Raw genomic sequence first — 17466 nt, forward strand, 5'->3', positions numbered from 1 at the left:
CATTAGTGATCTGAAATTTCCCGACTCCCCAGACCTGCCAGCTGCCTGGCCCTCCAGAAGTTGAACTTGCAGTTGGGGAGACCCAGGACAGGTGTAGATTTGATTGTATTTATGTCTGCTTGGTGTCTCCCAACCATATTTGAGCATTCCACAAGTGTGGGGCTGGGCGTTGTGCTTGCCTTCACAGAGGCCAGGTAACGAACAAGTTGATATATGTAAGTTGTGAACACCTAGCCATGGATTGCTTAGAGCGGAGAAAGTGGAGTAGCCGGAGAGATTAGAAGGGAAGGGAAGTCTCTTAGAGCTAACCCAGTTAAGCTGAGCTTCAGATACCTCACTTTTGAATGGGACCAGTACTAACTCCAGCTAAGAGCTCCAAAAATGCTGATTATTTTCCTTTAAACCTGCCCTGGGGGGTCTGAAAGGTGTCTCTAGGTGAGGGAAGGTCAGGGAGTGGGAGGGCTTGGGAGGAAAGAAGCTGCGTCCATCAGATCCTGATCAAAAAGCACCCGAAAGCATCCCAGCCTCAGGATGGGACCCACTCTAGGGCAGGCACAGCAGATCCCCGGAACCAGCGCATCCGGGAGGGCAGAGAAACAGGTGTTTCATAAACGAGGACAAAGTCAGGATCGATCAAAGTCAGGTTGGAGCAGAATAGGCTCCAGGTGGCTTGTTGGGAGGTTGTGTTTACACGTTGGGGCGGGGGGGGGGGCATGTGGATAATGGAAAGTGTGTGTTGGCGGGAGCCTGTTTTCTGGGCGCAGTCACAGTCGGGCCAGCGAAGGCCCCCAGGTACCGGACCGGGCTGCGCTCGCCCGGACGCCCGCCCTGCGCTCGGCACCCAGCGGCTCGGCGCTGCCCCGCCCCGCTCCGCCCCGCCCCGCCCCGCCCCCGCGCGCCCCCCGGCGCCCCCGCACGGCCCCGCCCCCCGCGCGCCCCACGCGCCCCGCGCGCCCCGCCCCCGCGCCGCCCCTCGCGGTCCACATTCCTCGGCCGGGCCTCGCGCTGCGCCAGGCGGGCGGCGGCGGCGGAGGGCGGGCTCGGCCGGCCGGGGCTGCTCGGGCGCGGGACCGAGCGGCGGCCACCCGGGCGCGGGGCCGGGGCGCGAGGAGGGCGTGCGGCGGGGGTGCCGGCCCCGGGGTCGGGCCGCCGGGCGGGGGGCGGCGGCGCTCGGCTGGGCCCGGGCGCCGGCCCCGGGCAGCCCCGCCGCGGCCGCCATGTGGTGCCTGCACTGCAACTCGGAGCGCACCCAGTCCCTGCTGGAGCTGGAGCTTGACAGCGGGTAAGGCGGGCGGCGCGGGCCCCGGGCTGCGGGAGGGGCGCGCGGGGCGGCGCGGCGGGGAGGGGTGGGGGCGCGGCGCACCCCGGCCGCTCGCGCTCTCTCGGGGCGCCCTGCTCTCTGGCGCGCGGGGGCCTGGGCCGGCGGGGAGGCGGGCGCCGGAGAGGCGGCAGCGGGGAGGAGAGCGGATGGGGGGCGTGAGTCTGTTTGTGGGTGCTGGTGTGTGCACCGGACCCCGGTTCGCGGGTGTGGGGACCCGTCGCTGTCAGGACGGGTGTGCGTGTGCGGGCGCGAGAGAAGCCGTGGGGAGCGGGATGTGGATGAGTTTCTGTGGGGGACACCCTGGGCCTTGGACTCCTCTGGAGTTAGGGGAGCAAGTGCTCGGGAGTTTGGAGACAGCGCGCCGGCGGCGTCGGTGCTCCTGCCTGGGTGCCGCGGCCCAGAAGCTGCCAGAGTCCTGCGGGGCGGCTCCTGGGAGACCCTGGGCCTGTCGGTGGCTACGTGTGCCCGTGTCACTGAGCCTCCGGGTGCGCACCCCGCGGGCACCCGCGCGTGCGTGGGGTGTGGAGGGCAGGGGAAGGCGGAGGTCTGTGTGCCTGCTGGCCGGACCGGAGGGGGCTGCTGGCGGATTTGGGGGTGTTTGTGGTGTGGCCGGGCATGGGGGGAGTGAGCGTGCATCAGAGCCACCAGCCCTTTCTGCTTCCGGGGCTGTGGGCAGCTGTCTGGGCATCCAAGGGCCGGTGTTGATGGAGAGGGAGGAAAACAGAGTGTGTATGTGTTGGGAATATCGATTTCCTCCGTTCCCTCGCCAGCGCAGCTGCCCCCTGAGCTGTCTGCAGGCCCCTCGGAGCAGGAGGAGCAGGGCTGCTGGGCGGAGGGGATTTGTTGACACGCTGACTTGGCTTGTGTCAGGCCTCCTGGTGGGGGGAGCCCACCTGCAGCCATTTGATCTTTGAGTTCAAAAATTCTGTAGCCTGTGTCTGGCAGTTCCACTGAGAACATGCATGTGTTCCCCTCTGCCCCCTCCTTGCCCCAGGGGCTCTGGGCCTAAGGCTCCATGTGGGGTTGTGGAGGCCATTCCCAAGGAGCCATAGCTCCTTGCATCTGGGGGGAAGCGGAGCAGGCTGCAGCTGCAGGGCCAGCTGTCTGGAATCGGTGGCATCAGTCCGAGAATGAGGGTCGCGGCATTCATGCCCGACACGTGCCTGCCTTACACAGCTGTCCCACCCCCACCCAGTATTGTTTGCCTTCTTATCCTTGTGGTGCAGGCATCCCCAGCAGGAGAGCAAGCAGTTTGTGTTACGTCTTTCTCAGTCACAAGGCTCTGTGGTCTGTTGAGTGCCTACTGTGTGCCAGTCCCTGCTCTATGCTGGGCACAAAGCTATGAGCAAAACTCAGAGTATTGTCCTCCCGAGGCCAGAAGGCCAGTGGGGACACAGTAGTCAGTAGTCCGCATGCTCTGCTGCCTGCATCTCCCCCCAGCTAAGAGGGATGAGGGGTTTCTCTGCCCCACCATCAGCACCCCTCCAACGTCACCCTTCTGGTCAGAATGTCTGCAGCCACCTCTTTTTGCATATTTCTCGGTCCTGCATCCTTTCTCATTGAAAGTCCCTCTGTGTATCCCAGGTGAAAGTCCCAGTTGCAGAGAAGCCTGCTCTGATCTCTGTGTGGTTGGGAGTAGCAACGAATGGCAGCTCACAGCGCCTGCCCAGTCTCAGAGCCCAGGGTCAGTGTCCAGGAGATTGAAAAGCACTGCTCAGGCACTGCCCACAGCACCTGCTTTGGCCTCAGAGCAGGTGGGCCACATTTGCTGGAGCACCTGGTATGTGGTTCCCAGGGAGCCTAGGGGAGGGGCAGCGAGGGTCAGCTCAGCCTCTGGCCTGCAGAAGCTTCTCCAGGCACTCCCTGGGCTGGCCAGCTTGCCTCTCATTCAGAGTCCTTTCAGCTCACCATCTCCCCCAGAAACCCTCTCCAGAGACCTTTGGAGACTCCGAGTTGGGAAGAGAATCATGTACAGCACAGCCACACCCCCTTCAAGCACGGGCTCCATAGCTCAAGTCTATGAGAAGCACCTGTTCTGCTGTGCCTGTCCTGGCACCCGGGCACTCTTCCTGCCCCCTACCCCAACTAGCCACACTAATCTAGTGACTCAGATGTTACAAGGGGAGCCTGGAGTCAACCGCACATGTCCAGATGCGGGGCCTCTGGAGGACCCTTGCCAGCCCCCTGGGACTTTCAGGCTTCGCTCATGGAACTTGGACTATGAACTAGTTGTGCTAATATTTACACAGCTTTGGTTCAAAAACGTGGACGGGGCTGACAGCTACACAGCCAAACAGTGCAATGACTGCGCAAATCGGTGTTTCTGGAACTGGACAGGACTCTCTGGGTTCTAGGAACATGAACGTGCGTGTGCCTGCCCACAGTCAGGTGTTACCCGAAGGGAGTCTGTGGCTCATGGGACCGTGGTTGGCCAAGAGAACCCAAGTCCAGAGCAGCTCAGGACTTTAGGAGAGACGAGCCCAGCGAGGCAAACAGACTTGGTTTCAGATCCCAGCTTTGCTTTGTGAGTTGGTGCGCGTTACTACATCCCTCAAGCCTCTGTGGAGGGAATAATGCTGTGTGAAGGAGTATCTGGAAGCCCGTGCCGAGCTGGCCAGTTCAGCCCGCCGCCAAGTGCCCCCCGTCGTCCAAGTCAGCATCTGCTCTTCCACTGCCGGTGACCCGGAGGACTTTCTTCCTTCCTCTTTTGTAAATTTCCTCTGAATTATGATGATGTGTGGAATATCCGCCCGGCAAGCACAGAGGCAAGGTGACCACCCAGCTTTAGGCTCAAACCAGGCCCGAGGCCCCTGGCGAAGAGTGTTTGTGTGAGGGGGGTGGATGCGCAGAGACTGTTGAGTATGATTGATCATTTGTCCTCAAAAGCAAGTCATAATGAGTTTAAAGGCCATTAAGGCTCCTGAAGAATTAATTGGTGTGGCCTGAGAGAATCAGGCTGCTCCCACTGTGTGAGCAAGTGCTGGGAGAAAATTGATGGCCATTATGGTGGAGAACATGGCCTGGTGCACCTGGACTTGCCACTCTTCTGACGAGTCCCCCTCCACCCCCAGGCCTGGGCGTGCTCATGCTCCACTACCCCCTGCATGGCCCGGGCACATGGCAGGCGCAACAGTCAGCAGGAAGAGAATACACCCAACGTGCATTTTCACCTCCCTGCTTGGAGGGCACATGTGCCATCCCAGACCACCCAGGATGATGCCTTCCTGTGTTCCTCTGTGCCCTCACCAAGCAGATACTTAGCACCTCCTTCATGCCAGGCTCTGAGCTAGATGTGTAATAGCACCAAGGTTAATCCGGCGAAACCACAAGTCAGAGTTCAGGATGGCACAGAAGCCTGACTAGCTGTGTAGCCTCAGTCATGTCGCCACCTCTCTCTGAACCTTGACTTCCTCATCCACGAAATGTGGCACCAGAACATTTCCCAGGGGCTGTGTTGCTTTCCCCGGTGACTGGCTCATGTTAGATGCCCAGCAGATGCCATCTGTCATCACCATCGTCATTAGTGCCACCTCTTCCCACTTGAACTACTGCTGAATCCAAGTGGTTCGCACCGTTTTCCTCTCTGCTGGCTTCTGGGATAGCAGGCAGGTTACGGAGGCCCCCATGGAATTTTGTGAGATTGCTCTTTGCAGGGCTGCGTCTTCTCTTAGTGGCTCTGACTTTGCTGTCTTTTTATGCCTCATTTGTTTGTGGCTGTGGCTTCCCTGCTCCCTGGTGGAAAGGAGCATTTTCTGCCCATTTTATTGAGAAAGGTTTATGCCTTCTGAAAAGGGTAGCAGTTTCATATGCACTCAAGGTCCCCCGTGTACGACCAGACAAGAACCCCTCCCCATTTGTAGAGATGGGGACACGCCAACATTTGTTTTTTCATCTTTTTCCAAAGGTTAGTGTAATAATAGGAAGAGCAGTGGGGATCATTTCATGAACTCTGAGTGAAATACTTAATCCTCAAAGCAGTTTAGAAGGAAGGGCTTCTGCTATCCCCCATTTGGGGGACAGTGGGGAGCGACCAGCTGCGATTAGAACCCAGGCCGCCTGACTTCAGGTGTCCGCCCTTCATAGCTGTGTCTGCTTCCTATTGCTCCTCAGCACTTTGGCTGAGAACAAGTGCAGGCTCTGCTTCCTCTGGGACTAAGCCATCTTTAGCAGAATGTGTCACCATTGTAAGTGGAGCCTTGGGCCTCTTTCCCAAGCCCCAGGCCAGGTGCCTGGTGTCCCCTGCCATTCCCAGATGTCCCCGAATGTCCCAGCCTGCAAAATGACTGACGACAACCCCCTGGGCTGTCCTTATGTCTTCCAGACCCGACAGGCCCCAGAACTGCTTCTCCAGACATTCCAGGGGCATCTGGCACTGGCCCCGCCATCCTCAGCTTTGCAGCGTTTTGAGCATAGCATGGTTTCCTCATCCCCCCTTAGGGGTAAGCGGGGTTGTCGGGACAAGAGCCACCCATCCCCCCACAGCCAACTCATTGTGAGACACAACCGTTTTGTGCTTGGTGAGGAAACACAAGGCTGGGGCCTTTGGTGTCATCAGGGATGCTTGCGTGTGGGCTGCTGAGCCTGATCCCGCGGGAGCAGAGACCACGAATAAGCTGGACAATGTAGAAGACCCCCGGCTAGGGGGTACCTATCGCCCGGGCCAGGTCGGCACCTTCCTGCCAGCACGAATGTGTTCTCCCAAACGTCCATTTTAAAAGACGGAAGCAAATAGCATTTGTCTTTATTTCTGCCTCGGGGGCTAGGTGGTTGAGGGAGTAAATGCATTATGAGTAAAAATATTCAGCACAGTGCCTTATTGCATTAGAGTAAGCACGCAGTGGATGTCAGTTATAATCATTGTAAGTGTTATTATTTATCCTAGTTATTAGCAAAGCTTGGCGGGTTTCCCCTTCAGAGAGAGAGGCCTGGCCAGAACCAACTGGCTATTGGATCCGGCCTCCCTAGAAGCCCTGGTGTCCATCAGTGGACTCTGCATCCCCATTGTGGGCCTAAGTTTCAGTCCCTATGATAGGGGTGAGCTTCGTGACCCTTTGGTTATTTGCTGAAGGAGAACGTTTAGCCCAGTGGTTGGAGCTGAAGGGTTTGGAGCGGAACATTATAGACGCTGTAGCCCTACCCCAAGCTCTGCTCCCCACACTCTCTGTTCTCGGGCATGTTCCTTGGCCTGTCTATGCCTCAGTTTCCTCATTTTTAAAGTGTGGCTATCAAGAGCTCGTCACCGGGAGGAGTTCAGGGGTGAAGCCCCGTAAACTGGGGTGCAGGCAGCACCTGCTGTATTGTGGCTTCTAGCTGGTACTTCAGGGCTGAGAAATGCAACTATGCTATAACAGGACTGTGTCCAGGGGAGACTCTTTTTAGCCCTGGACCAGCTGGGGTCAAGAGCAAGCAGGTGATTGTGAAGGAAGTGATTGAAGGGCGAGGGCTGTTGATGGGGTGAGGGGTGACTGCGGTGAGCTGGGCTGCAGGCTCAGTGAGAAGTGGCTGGAGCCCTCGGCTTGTGTGTGTCCTCAAGGTCCCCTGGCCCCAGCTGCGGATTCAAACAGCCCATTTGGAGTGGACAGTTGTTGCCCGTGGATTGGGAAAATCCCGGCAAAGTGGCTAGAGGGAAGCTGTCTTAGCTGGGACGGGCACCTGGCCTGCGCCATGAAGGAGGGAAGACCTTTGGGCCCCTGCTGGGGTGGGGGTACCTGGGGCTGCTGGGACAGAGCTGCAGTTCCAGCTGGTGGCTGAGTGCTGGGGCTTTGGGCCACTTTCATGCGCTAGTCCGCCCTGGAGCGGCTGCTGATGAGGCTAAGGCCTCAGGTTCCTGCCCTGCTGCTCCATCAACCAGCAGGCAGGGAGGCGGCTTGTGGCTGTGGGTAGAGGGTGGCAGGGGGTCCTGGGGAAACTAGGCATAAGCCTCAATTACCACTGTGGGTGCAGCCAGGGCACAGTGGTCACTTTGTGAGCTGCTGCGGCTGTATCTGTCAAGCGAGGACCATGGAGGGAGAGGTGGTGTGGGCAGCACACACAGATGTCCTTCCTGTATGCTAGCAGGAAGGAGAGAAAAGTTCAGTGGGGTTTGGGCAAAGCCACAGCTGGTTTGGGTGTGTCTGGAACTGGCAGTTTTGAGACTGGGGCTGGGACAGGCTACTGAATAAAAATGGTAATATCTGACATTTGGGTGGCCTTTGAATTCTATGCATATTTATCTTATTTGAACCTCCCAAGAGCCCTGTGGAGTAGCTGTATCATGGAGGTATTATTCCCATCTTACGGATAAGGAAACTGCAGTAAGAAAAGGAAAATAAGGAATTTAGGCATTGCAGAATATAGGTTTGGTTTTCTGGGTAATGGGTATCTTTCCCCCTCCACACTGTTTTGTTAGTTTGTGTTAAAGATTGATTGATTGATTGATTGATTGATTGATTGATTGATTGATTGATTTATACAAGCACTGGGTGCAGTCAGAAGCACGGGAGGGTGAGAGAATTCACCAGAGCCAGAGCGGGGAACAGAACAGGCAGACTGAGAAAATACACTGCTGAGGGGAGCAGCGGGCGTGGCAAGAGAGGTCTGCGAGCCATGTGGGACCCTCGCCTGGCGGCCGGGGTTCAAACTGGCGCTGCAGAGGCTGCGGACAGCTTTGCAAGCCAGCGCTCAACCACTGCGCCACCAGGGAGGCCCCCCTCCACACTGTTTTGGGGGGTCGTGGGCATCTTAGAATGGCGGAAACAAGAAGGGGCAGGAAGCGTGGGGGAGACAGGAACCTGCAGGACCCCCACCTGAATTTCAGCTTTGGCCCTCTGAGCAGCCACCCACAGACACAGAGGCTCGAGGCCACACAGCAGCCTTGGAAACTCTGGCCTGGGACCTCAGGCATATGAGATCTCAGCCCCAGGAGGTGTAAGAACTGCCCCCTGCTCCCAGGGTTCTTGTTAATCACAGCAGCTGCGGTTATTGTTATTCCTGTTATTTCCATATAGGCCCTGCGTGGCCCCTGAATTGCTTAGGGAGGAAGCCTTCGGGAAGCAGCTCTTTCCTCTGCTGCAAGGAGGGGGACGTGCAGACGTGAGCTCTCTGCCACCCCCGCCCCTGGCCTGGACATTTTGCAGAGCCATAATTTGAATGTGCAGGGTCTGAGATTTTGTGGGTCTCTTTTTTTTCCCCATTTAGTAAAAATAGCAAAATGGCCCAGGAAGATAACAGGCCTTGAGGTGAACAGCAGATTCCTAGCACTATTTTGAGCTTTTTCTTACGGAAACATTTCAAACATACACAGAAGAGAGAATATGTAGCGACCCCACGGGCAGTTTATTTTGTTGCCCGCGGATTATCTGGAAGCAAATCCCACGCATTTTGTTGATTTTAAATCAAGAACCTGACCAGTGGTCAGCCTACATCTGGCTCCAGAGATGTCACGTCCCTGGGATAGGTCCCCAAGACCAGCAACTCGGGAACCTGGACCAGCTTCTCGGCCTTAAAGACCAGCCAATGCCTGCCCCCCTTGGGGAAACCTACATGGGCACCCTGGGTCTGCAAGTGGTCGGAGGCGGCCAGCCTATGACTACCCCATCAGGCAGGGCTTCCTGGGGAAAGGCTCTTGGCTTCTTCCATCAGGTCAGAGGGTCTGTCTATTGTCTTGACTCCTCAGCTTCCCAGTGGGGACGGTGGCGTCTGCTGAGTGTCCCCACAAGGTCCTGCCTGGCCTCGGCCAGTTGGTGGAAGCAGGCAGTGGTACCCTCCCTCCCCACCCCTGGACATGTTGACTCCTCACCTTGCTTGGCTTGTGAGCAGCCTGATACTCTGCCTCCATCTTCTCTTACTTACGCCGGGCCCCGGGTCTCCTCCCACCACACTGCATCTCCTTCCCAGCCGTGTGGCCAGCCCCTCGCCGCCTGGGTCCTCGCCACCTGGGTCCTCCCTTCTCGACAGTCTTTCCCGTCCTGTGACTTCTCACCTGCCTCCTCATTACCTGCCCATCCCCAGCTCTGCTTCTCCTTCATCCAATCAGACTCTGCCTGAATCCTGGGGTTGGCTTTGACCCCTCCTCTCACCTTTGCCCATCACTGGCTCAGTCCTGGCCCGCCCACAGCCAGATTTGGAGCCTGGCATGCAGTAGGTGCCCCGTCAGTTATAGTTGCTGCCACTGTTAGGAACACAGTAAGCCTTAGCATCACCGAGAGGTTCTTAGAAACTTCAACTTTAAGCAAAATGACATAACAAAAGCAGGTTCTCAAATGATGTCAGTTTTTTCAATGTTGGCCAGGATTTTTTTTTTTCTCTTATTAATGTCATAATGAAGCCATATTGAAGAAAGTGACATTAATCAAGGAATTGCATATTATTATTTCTGTCCCTAGCATCTAACCCAGTGCTTGGCCCACAGAGGGCCCTCAGCTAAGTTAAAAAGCAGTGGGCCAGCCCAGCTCTGACTAGTGATCACGCCCAGTCAGCTCACCCCTCACTCTCTAAAGGCGAGGGTGCTGGTGTCGGTCCCATTGTCTGACACCTGTTCCTGAGCCAGGGTCGCTCCTTAAGGCCTCTCCCCATGGGGCTCCCCCTCACATAGCTCCCTTTTAGTCCCCCTGGCGCCCATATGATTTAGGAAAGTAACACAATCCTGTGTTGTGATAATAATAGCTACCCTGAGCATGGCTTGGGTGACAGCCCCCAGCCCGCGGACTTGTGTGTGCTGCAGCATTTGCTCTGAGGTAGACAGCCCCATATTGTGACTGAGAAAGAGAGGCCAAGCCACTTACTAAAAGACACACAGCTCTTGCCTACCAAGTGTCAGTCTTCAGGGAAGGGGTCTGTGTGCCACACTCTGGTTGCAGGAGGTTGAGGGGGCAATAGCCCCTATCCTGAGCCTTTATTCTACCCCCAGGCCCTCTCTGCATGCCTGTTCTGGGTGCTGCACGCAGATGGGGGCCAGCCGGTGGTGGGCGCATGTGTGCTGTGGAGCCTGACGGCCCCTGTGCCACAGGTCCAGACCCTGAGAGGGCAGGAGGAATTCGGTCGGCAGACAAGGCCAGGTAGACTTTCACCACACAGGGAAGAACATGACGGGGAAGAGGGGTGCGGGAGGGGACGAAGCTGCTTGGTCCATTGGCTGGTAGCCCAGTGCCTCAGTTTCTTCATCTAGAAAATGGGAAGATGATATAGCACCTGTCTCCAAAGGCGGTTCTATGTGACGCCAAGAGTTACACCACATGTAAACTTGGTGATGTAGGCTTGGTGGTGGTGATGTGTCAGTACAGAGGGTACCCCAGGGTTGGGTGTTGATAGTGGGGGGGGGCTATGCACGTGTGGAGATGTGCGGGAAATCACTGTAATTGCCAGTCAACTTTGCTGGGAACTTAAAACTGCTCTAAAAATATAAACATCTATTTCTAAAAAGTTCTAAAATATGCGATGAGTTAGTTCCACAAGCAGTGCTGAGAGCAGCACCAGGCGTGGGGACCGTGATCTGTTCACTATCAGCCTTGTCACCATCCTCAGCTCAGTCCTTCACTCTTCACGTGCTTTTTGAACTGCTGCGCCGGCCCTAAGGACACAGACACAAATGCGCCCCTCGCAGGGTCTGCTCTTGCTCAGGTGTAGGAGCCCCATGGGCCCTCGTGGACTCTGCTCCCTCTGCTCCAAGGCACCAGGCAGCCAGGGATGGACGTGAGGGGGAACAGAACTGGCACAGCAGCTGCCGGTCCTCAGACGGTGTCACAGGCCTCGTGCAGTGGGGTCAGATGACAGCAGGCCAGGAGGTAGGCAGGGACCCTGTGCCAAGGGGGTGAGGGTGCCACATGGAGGGGTTTGGGCCGTGACCATGACTCTAAGCCAGAGGACGGATTGGTTTGCATGTTAGAAAGTGCTTTCTGGCCACGGAGAGGGGCACGTGCAAGGGCTGCCCTGGGGACCGTGTGGTAGTGGTAGTTTAGGTAGGGGTAGGGCACTGGAAAGCCAGGGCCAAGATTGTCCTGGGCTCCAAGAAGGCCACACGCCTGGCCGCGACCCACAAGCTGGGTCCAGGGCAGGGAGGCCTGCACAACGGGCATCTTTCTCCTCTTCTCTGCCCACACTCTCATTCAGAGCCAGCCTCCCCGGCCAGTGCCTCCCGCTCGGCACTCGGGCGTCCCTGGGGCCCGACCCAGCCCTGTCTGCTGGAGCCTGCCACAGAGAACTGCTTTATTTAAGTCCATTTTTTGCGTATGGAAATAACTAGAGGCCTCTGTATTTAATTTGGCTCAGCCAAGAAGATTTTTGGCTGTGTGTGTGTGTGTGTGTGTGTGTGTGTGTGTGTGTGCACGCGCGTGTGCCTGCCTGTGTGGTATGGTGTGTTTTCTGAAAAATCTTTCCAAGTGAGCATAGGGCTTGGAAGCTCTGGCCGTCTTTGTGCAGTCAGAAACGACAAGGACTGCCCTGGCTTAGCCGGAGGTGAAGGTCTGGCAGAGGGTAGGCTAAGGAAATGGCTAATAAAACATCCAGAAAGGGAAAAAGGTGATGCCATCTGCAGATGAGGTCATGGTGAGGGGAGCAGTTTTGTAGACTTGTTGCTGGGCACCAGGTAAGCTGTGGGTGGAAGCAAAGCAAAGGGGCTTTTGAAAGTACTGAGCTGTGTAGAGAGACACCAAACTGCTTCTGGGCCCTGATCAGGGAGCACTTTCGTTGATGGCAGGCTGGAGGACACATCTCCTGAAGACCCTCCTGTGGCCCTGGCAAGCTCAGCAAGGACTCTGGGTCGATCCTTTCATCTCTGTCACTGTGCAGAGAGGAAACAGCGCCACAAGTTTGCACAGGGCTTTGAAAGGCAGGGCCTGTCCTCCCTGAATTCCCACACTCCTATTGGGTAAGCAGGGCCGGAATGATGCCCGTCGCAAAGATGAGAGTGCAGATCCCCAGGGAGGTGAGGTGACCTCCCCGGGACACTCAGCCCAGAAGAAGGGCAGCTGGAGTTCAACGTCCCCAGCAGCCTCGTGGCTGCACTTCTGGACTGCTGGGGCATCATCCTGAACCAAGACAGGCAGAGGGGCTGCCGAGGGGAGGCTGAGCTTGGGTTCAGACCCCAGGACATCACCTGAGTGTCCAGCTTTGGAATAAACACTGGTTTCAGATGACTTTTTAAAATGGTATTTGAACTGTATGAAACTGAGAGATGAGGGTGACTGGAGAGCGGGGCCTCAGTGGCTGTGAGGGCTGTGTGGTTGCGGGTTCTGGTCTGTATGATGGCATCATTTTGGTGGGGTCTTGTAGAAATTAAACACTCATAACACCCCAGAGTGGAAGGGCTCAGCCTTCCCACCAGTTGTGCAGAGCTGTGGGAATCCTTGACCCCTGCCCCTGGGGAAGTGGTGTTCTAAATCAGGTTCCCTGGGAACAACTGATCCTAGAGCTGCAGATGACTTCTGCTCTTGGCGTTGGGTCTTGGAATTTTGCTCCTTTGCAAACATCACGGGCAAATGCAGATGCTGTCATTGGGCAGGATGGTGCCATAAGGGAGAGGAGCGGCCCATGGGTGAGCAGGTGATAGGGAGTGGGGAAGACTGTGGCTAAGGCTGAGTATAAGCTGTCTTATGGGTGTGGCTGCCACCCAGTTCTAACTGGTATCAAGTGGGTATATGGGCCCAGTTGGCCAGATCCTCAGCTATTTCCCTCCTACCCCCAAGAGAAGTCAAAAGCCTAGATTTTCATATAAAATCTCTAGATTTTAAAATGTTCATGATTTGTTCCAGTTTTAAAAATAAATACTATTTGGGGCAGGGCCCACCAATCCAGAACTGTTTATTGAGTGCCAGAAATCCCCTCGAAAGGAGGCTTCCATGTCCCAGAGAATTCCGTGTTGTCTGAGGTATCCCTGCGAGGAGCAATGGGGCAGGCACGGGCCTGGGTGGTGCTGGGGAGAACAGAGGCTGTTTCACAGCCTCTCTGCAAGACTGCCAGGCCTGGGTCTGGTTGCAGGGCTGGCTCCAAGGCCTGGTCCTCCCCTTGATTGAGGCTGGTGCCCTGGCTTGGTGCTCTGGCCCACAGGAGGTCCTGGGGCGGGGCGGGCCCCCTCTCTGAGACTGATAGCGATGTCACTATCACAACACCTCTCCAGCAGACGCTCTGGCCTGGCTTGATTGCAGGGTGTTTGCATCGAACTCCCACCCTTGCCCATGTCCCTGCTCCCACCCAGGGCCTCCCAGCTCCCCTTTGCCAGCTGGCTTTCAGCCCAAGTCAAAGTGCCTGTGTGCCAGCCTGTAGAGTGAGTGTCTGCCCCTGCTTCCTGTCTGAGGCCCCACCAGTGCCGGCCTGGCCTGCAGGCCTCATGGGTTGTGGGGAGTGGGCACCAGGCAGAGGCCGGCCAGGACATCTTTCAGGGATGGGACTGCATTTGACCCCCTTGTGACTAGGGGCTTGGGGTGCAGCGTGCTGGGTATAGAACATGTCCGTGGAGTCCGCAGCCTTTTTGTATTTCCGAGGCCCACCCACAGTGCAGAGAAGCGAGCATGGACACGGGTCCCCCATTGTGCTGTGTGACCAAAACAGGTGTCTCTCCCCTACAGGCCTTGGTGCTTGTAAACAGGAGAGGGGTGAGCCCTGTCCTCAGCTGGTGGGGAGTTTTGAGGTGCCCTAGGTGATATGCCAGGGGAGGCTGAGAGGGTGGTACCACCCAAGGGTCCTAGAGGGAAAAGGAGTCCTCATGGGTCCTGGTCTGGGAAGAGGACACTTGGGCTTAGCTGTAGGAGGGCCCGTGGCAGGTAGGTCTGAGGCTTCGGATCCTGATTGTTCACTGGGCATCACTGTTCTCATCGCTGGGTTTGTGGAGCAAGTGAGTGACCTGGTGGGTGATGATGCCACTCCCAGTTCTGTGCAGGCTCCTGAGTCACTGGTAGCACCACTTACCGCCTCTTTCATTCATGACAAATCCTGAGTGTCTGCTTGTGCCAGGCTGTGTTCTTGACCCTGGGGGTGTCCCGAGCAAGGATCCCAGGCAGCCACTCTTCCTCCCTTCGGGGCTAGCGTTCTAGTGGAGACAGACTCGTAAACCAGTCTGAATGAAAAAGGGTAGAGTCAGATATGAGACAAGCTATGAGGAAACCAAGAGCTTGATTAGATAGAGACCAAGGAGGTGTGGGTGAACCTCTCTTTTACTTCTTTACTGCCAGGGGACCCTGCTTCCCCACATTTGCCATGCTGCTGAGTCTTGCAGGACTGCACTGGCATTCACATACCATAGCCCCCCACCCCTTCGCCTGCAGAGAGCTACTGTATTTACATACAGCCAAGACCCTCAACTCTGATGGGAGCCCCAAAGTCATATGGGGCTGATTCTAGGCTCGTGGGGTCGACCCCGAAACCTTCACATCTCCAGAAGCCTAAAGTTCAATCTCCAAGGCCCACTCTGACCTCCGGTTATTTTTGTGGGAGTGACTCACAGCAGAGCGGCGGGAAGGTCCCGCCCGGCTCCAGCTCCACAGGCAGGCAGACAGACAGACTGTCTTTATGTTTGGGAGGAGGCCTGCACCCCAGGAGGCTGCAGCCTCCTCCTCCCTGGGGCTGGAAAGAGGACCTTGGAAAACATGTTGACAGGACAGGAGACTTCTTTCTTCCCTCTGGCTGCACTGATAAGGGCGAGCTCTGTCCTGGGAACCCGGGACTGTTTCGGCTCTTCCTGGAATAATTCCTGTCTCACTGGGCTGGGCATTAGGGCACCGTCACCTGACTTCACCATGATGTCCCCAAGTGGCAGCCTCGCCCCCACTGTGCAGGTGGGACCCTGAAGCTCAGAGAAGTCAGTAGAACCCGGTTATTGGCCCCAGCCCTCGCAGCATCCCAGTCAAGTACTACGCAGAGCCCAGGGCACCCAAACCATGGGTCAGCCTCCATGTGCACCCCACCAGCTTGGGCACTGCGAAAAGCCCATCTTTCCTGATAAGCACCCTTTCGCCAGCAGCTGACAAATGGGGAAATGCTGAATGTTGGTTCAGCAAGCAAAGCCCTAAAAATAGCCTTCTACTTAGAAAAATTCATTGTTCAGAGTCCTGTATTTTTATACGTATGTAAAAGCCACTTCTGGAGGTCTGGGTGCCGGGTAATTAGAGATAATGCTGCAGCCCGGGAAGCAGAGCTGGGCAGACTTTATCACCCCTCGGCAGGGCAGGCCTAAGGGTGGGAAGTCAGCAAGACAGGTCTTGGCCTGTCACAGGCCACGTGGCCATGGCCCTGGCCCCAGAGATGAAGGGACAGCGTGTGCAGAGCAGGGCCAGCTCCCATGTCCCCATGCAGCTGGACAGGCAGTGCTGGGGTTTCCAAACAGGGGCCATCCCAGAGGTTTGTGGCAGCCAAGAGGGATGGGGATCCAGACCACAGACCAGAGGGGAGGGGGCTGTGACCCATCCTTGCATGCAGGTGCAACATCACCGTGAACCCCCATTTTCTCTTGCTTTAGCCATCTCAGACTCCTGAAATTGGCCCTGTCTGATCCCTGGTTTGCTGATGGGTAAGGGTATTGGGCCTCCTCAGCATCCCACCGACCCTCTTCCCTGCCCCTCAAAGAAAGTCAAGGCCTCCAGAAGATTCTAGACAACCAGCATGTCACAGTCACCTGGGGCCCTTTCACACTGTGGCTCTGGGGCCCCACCACTGAGTGACGCTTTGCTTCCTTGGAATTTTGAGGATTTCAGCACAGGAATAGGTTGCTGAATCTCCCAGCTTGGGGCCATGTGGCCCTAAGCCTCCTGAGGGTCTTCCAGTTCTGAAAGTTATTTCATCTGTTTCCTGGCCACCACCTTCTTTGGGGGAGGATACCAGCCCTGGCCAGAGGGTTTTTGTGCCTTTTGCGGTGCAAAGATGCCTGCTGCATTCTGGAGATTCTCACAGGACTGACAGCCTGTGGGGAAGCTAGTCAGTAGTCACATACCCACATATGGTGTATGGGGCACTCCAGAGAGAAGTGGAGTATGGAAGGGTGTGGGAGGACTGGGGGTGGGCAGTTTTTAGAAAGAAATGTCAGGAAACATCTGAAAGAGGTAAGGGATGAGCCGGTGGGTGTCCAGGAAAAGAGACATGCAACAGCAGGAACAGCATGTGCAAAGGTCCTGAGGTAGGATTGCTCCAGGTTATGGGAACAGCCAGGAGGCCACTGAGCTGGGATGGGATATATGGGTCCTGCAGTATCTTCTGAGTCTATATTCCAGTGATCTAGGAGCAGAAGAAGGACCTGGTCAGAGTTCAATTTTAATAGGATCCCAGAGAAGGATCTTGTGGAGAAGGGTGGAGGGCATCTTGAGAGACCAGAAGAGCCCCCTGGAGAGACTGTAGCAATAATGCAGGCAAGAGGTGAGGGCGACACAGACACGGGCTAGATGGGGGAAGGGACGATGGTCAGAGCCCAGCTCTCTTTTGAAGGTAAAGCAGCCTGATTTGCTGACAAATGGAAAAAAGTGACAGATGACAAAAGGGATGCTCTGATGATTGGCCTGAGCAACCAGAAGGATCAAGTCTCTGTCTGCTGAGGTAGGGAGGCTGCTCTGAGTGAGCCTGTGTTGAGAGACCCACCCGTCATCCCAGAGGATCTCCCCGGGCAGTTGCGTGTTGGCTTCTTGGCTTCCTTTGTCGTTACTGCATATCTTCATGAACGCAAATTTGGGGACTCCCCCTAGCCCCCACCAAGCCCTCAAGGGTGTGAACTGGTTCCTGGACCAATGGAAACATGGGTGTGTGTTCTCCACGCCAACCTGCCACCAGCAGCGTGTTCAAGGATTCAGCTCAACACGGACATTCTCTGCCCTGAGGCAGTATCAGTTTCCACGGGCTCCCGACACTGCCCTCCTCTTCGGGTGCCAGTCACAGGCCCAGGTGGTCATCTTCTGACGACTGGCTTCTGCCTGACCGGTGTTAATCAGGTTCAGTTAATTGGCTAGAGTGGCTCACAGAACTCAGAGAAACAGTGTGCTTGCTGGCCGCTGACCAGCGGGTGGGAGAGACGCAGACGGCAGGGCCCGGGAGAGGGCGTGGGCTCTACGTGCGTTCTCGGCGCCTGGTCTCCCAGCACCGCCGCTCGCTCATCTCGTCCTTTTAGCTTTTCAGAGGCCTTGCTACTCGGGAAGGCTGGTCACATCACTGGTCATTGATGATTGAGTTCAATCTCCTGGCCCTCTGCCCTCCCC

At 56.5% G+C, this 17466-nt stretch overlaps 1 protein-coding gene across 9 annotated transcripts in view; it reads left to right on the plus strand.

Moving 5' to 3' along the window:
• Nucleotides 1-17466, plus strand: part of IQSEC1 (IQ motif and Sec7 domain ArfGEF 1) — a 197209-nt gene that overhangs the window by 132553 nt on the left and 47190 nt on the right. The window contains exon 1 of one of the 9 annotated variants that reach the window (XM_037523796.2): nucleotides 1211-1282. The exons of the other annotated variants lie outside the window; for them this stretch is intronic. Within the exon in view, the coding sequence (XP_037379693.1) occupies nucleotides 1218-1282 (65 nt within the window). The 5' untranslated portion in view covers nucleotides 1211-1217. Of the gene's footprint in view, nucleotides 1-1210; nucleotides 1283-17466 lie in introns of those variants that run through there. 9 annotated transcript variants of the gene reach the window in all.

Source organism: Talpa occidentalis, unplaced genomic scaffold (genome assembly GCF_014898055.3).
Source record: "Talpa occidentalis isolate TD23 unplaced genomic scaffold, MPIMG_talOcc4v2.1 talOcc4.10, whole genome shotgun sequence".
Taxonomy (NCBI): Eukaryota; Metazoa; Chordata; class Mammalia; order Eulipotyphla; family Talpidae; genus Talpa; species Talpa occidentalis.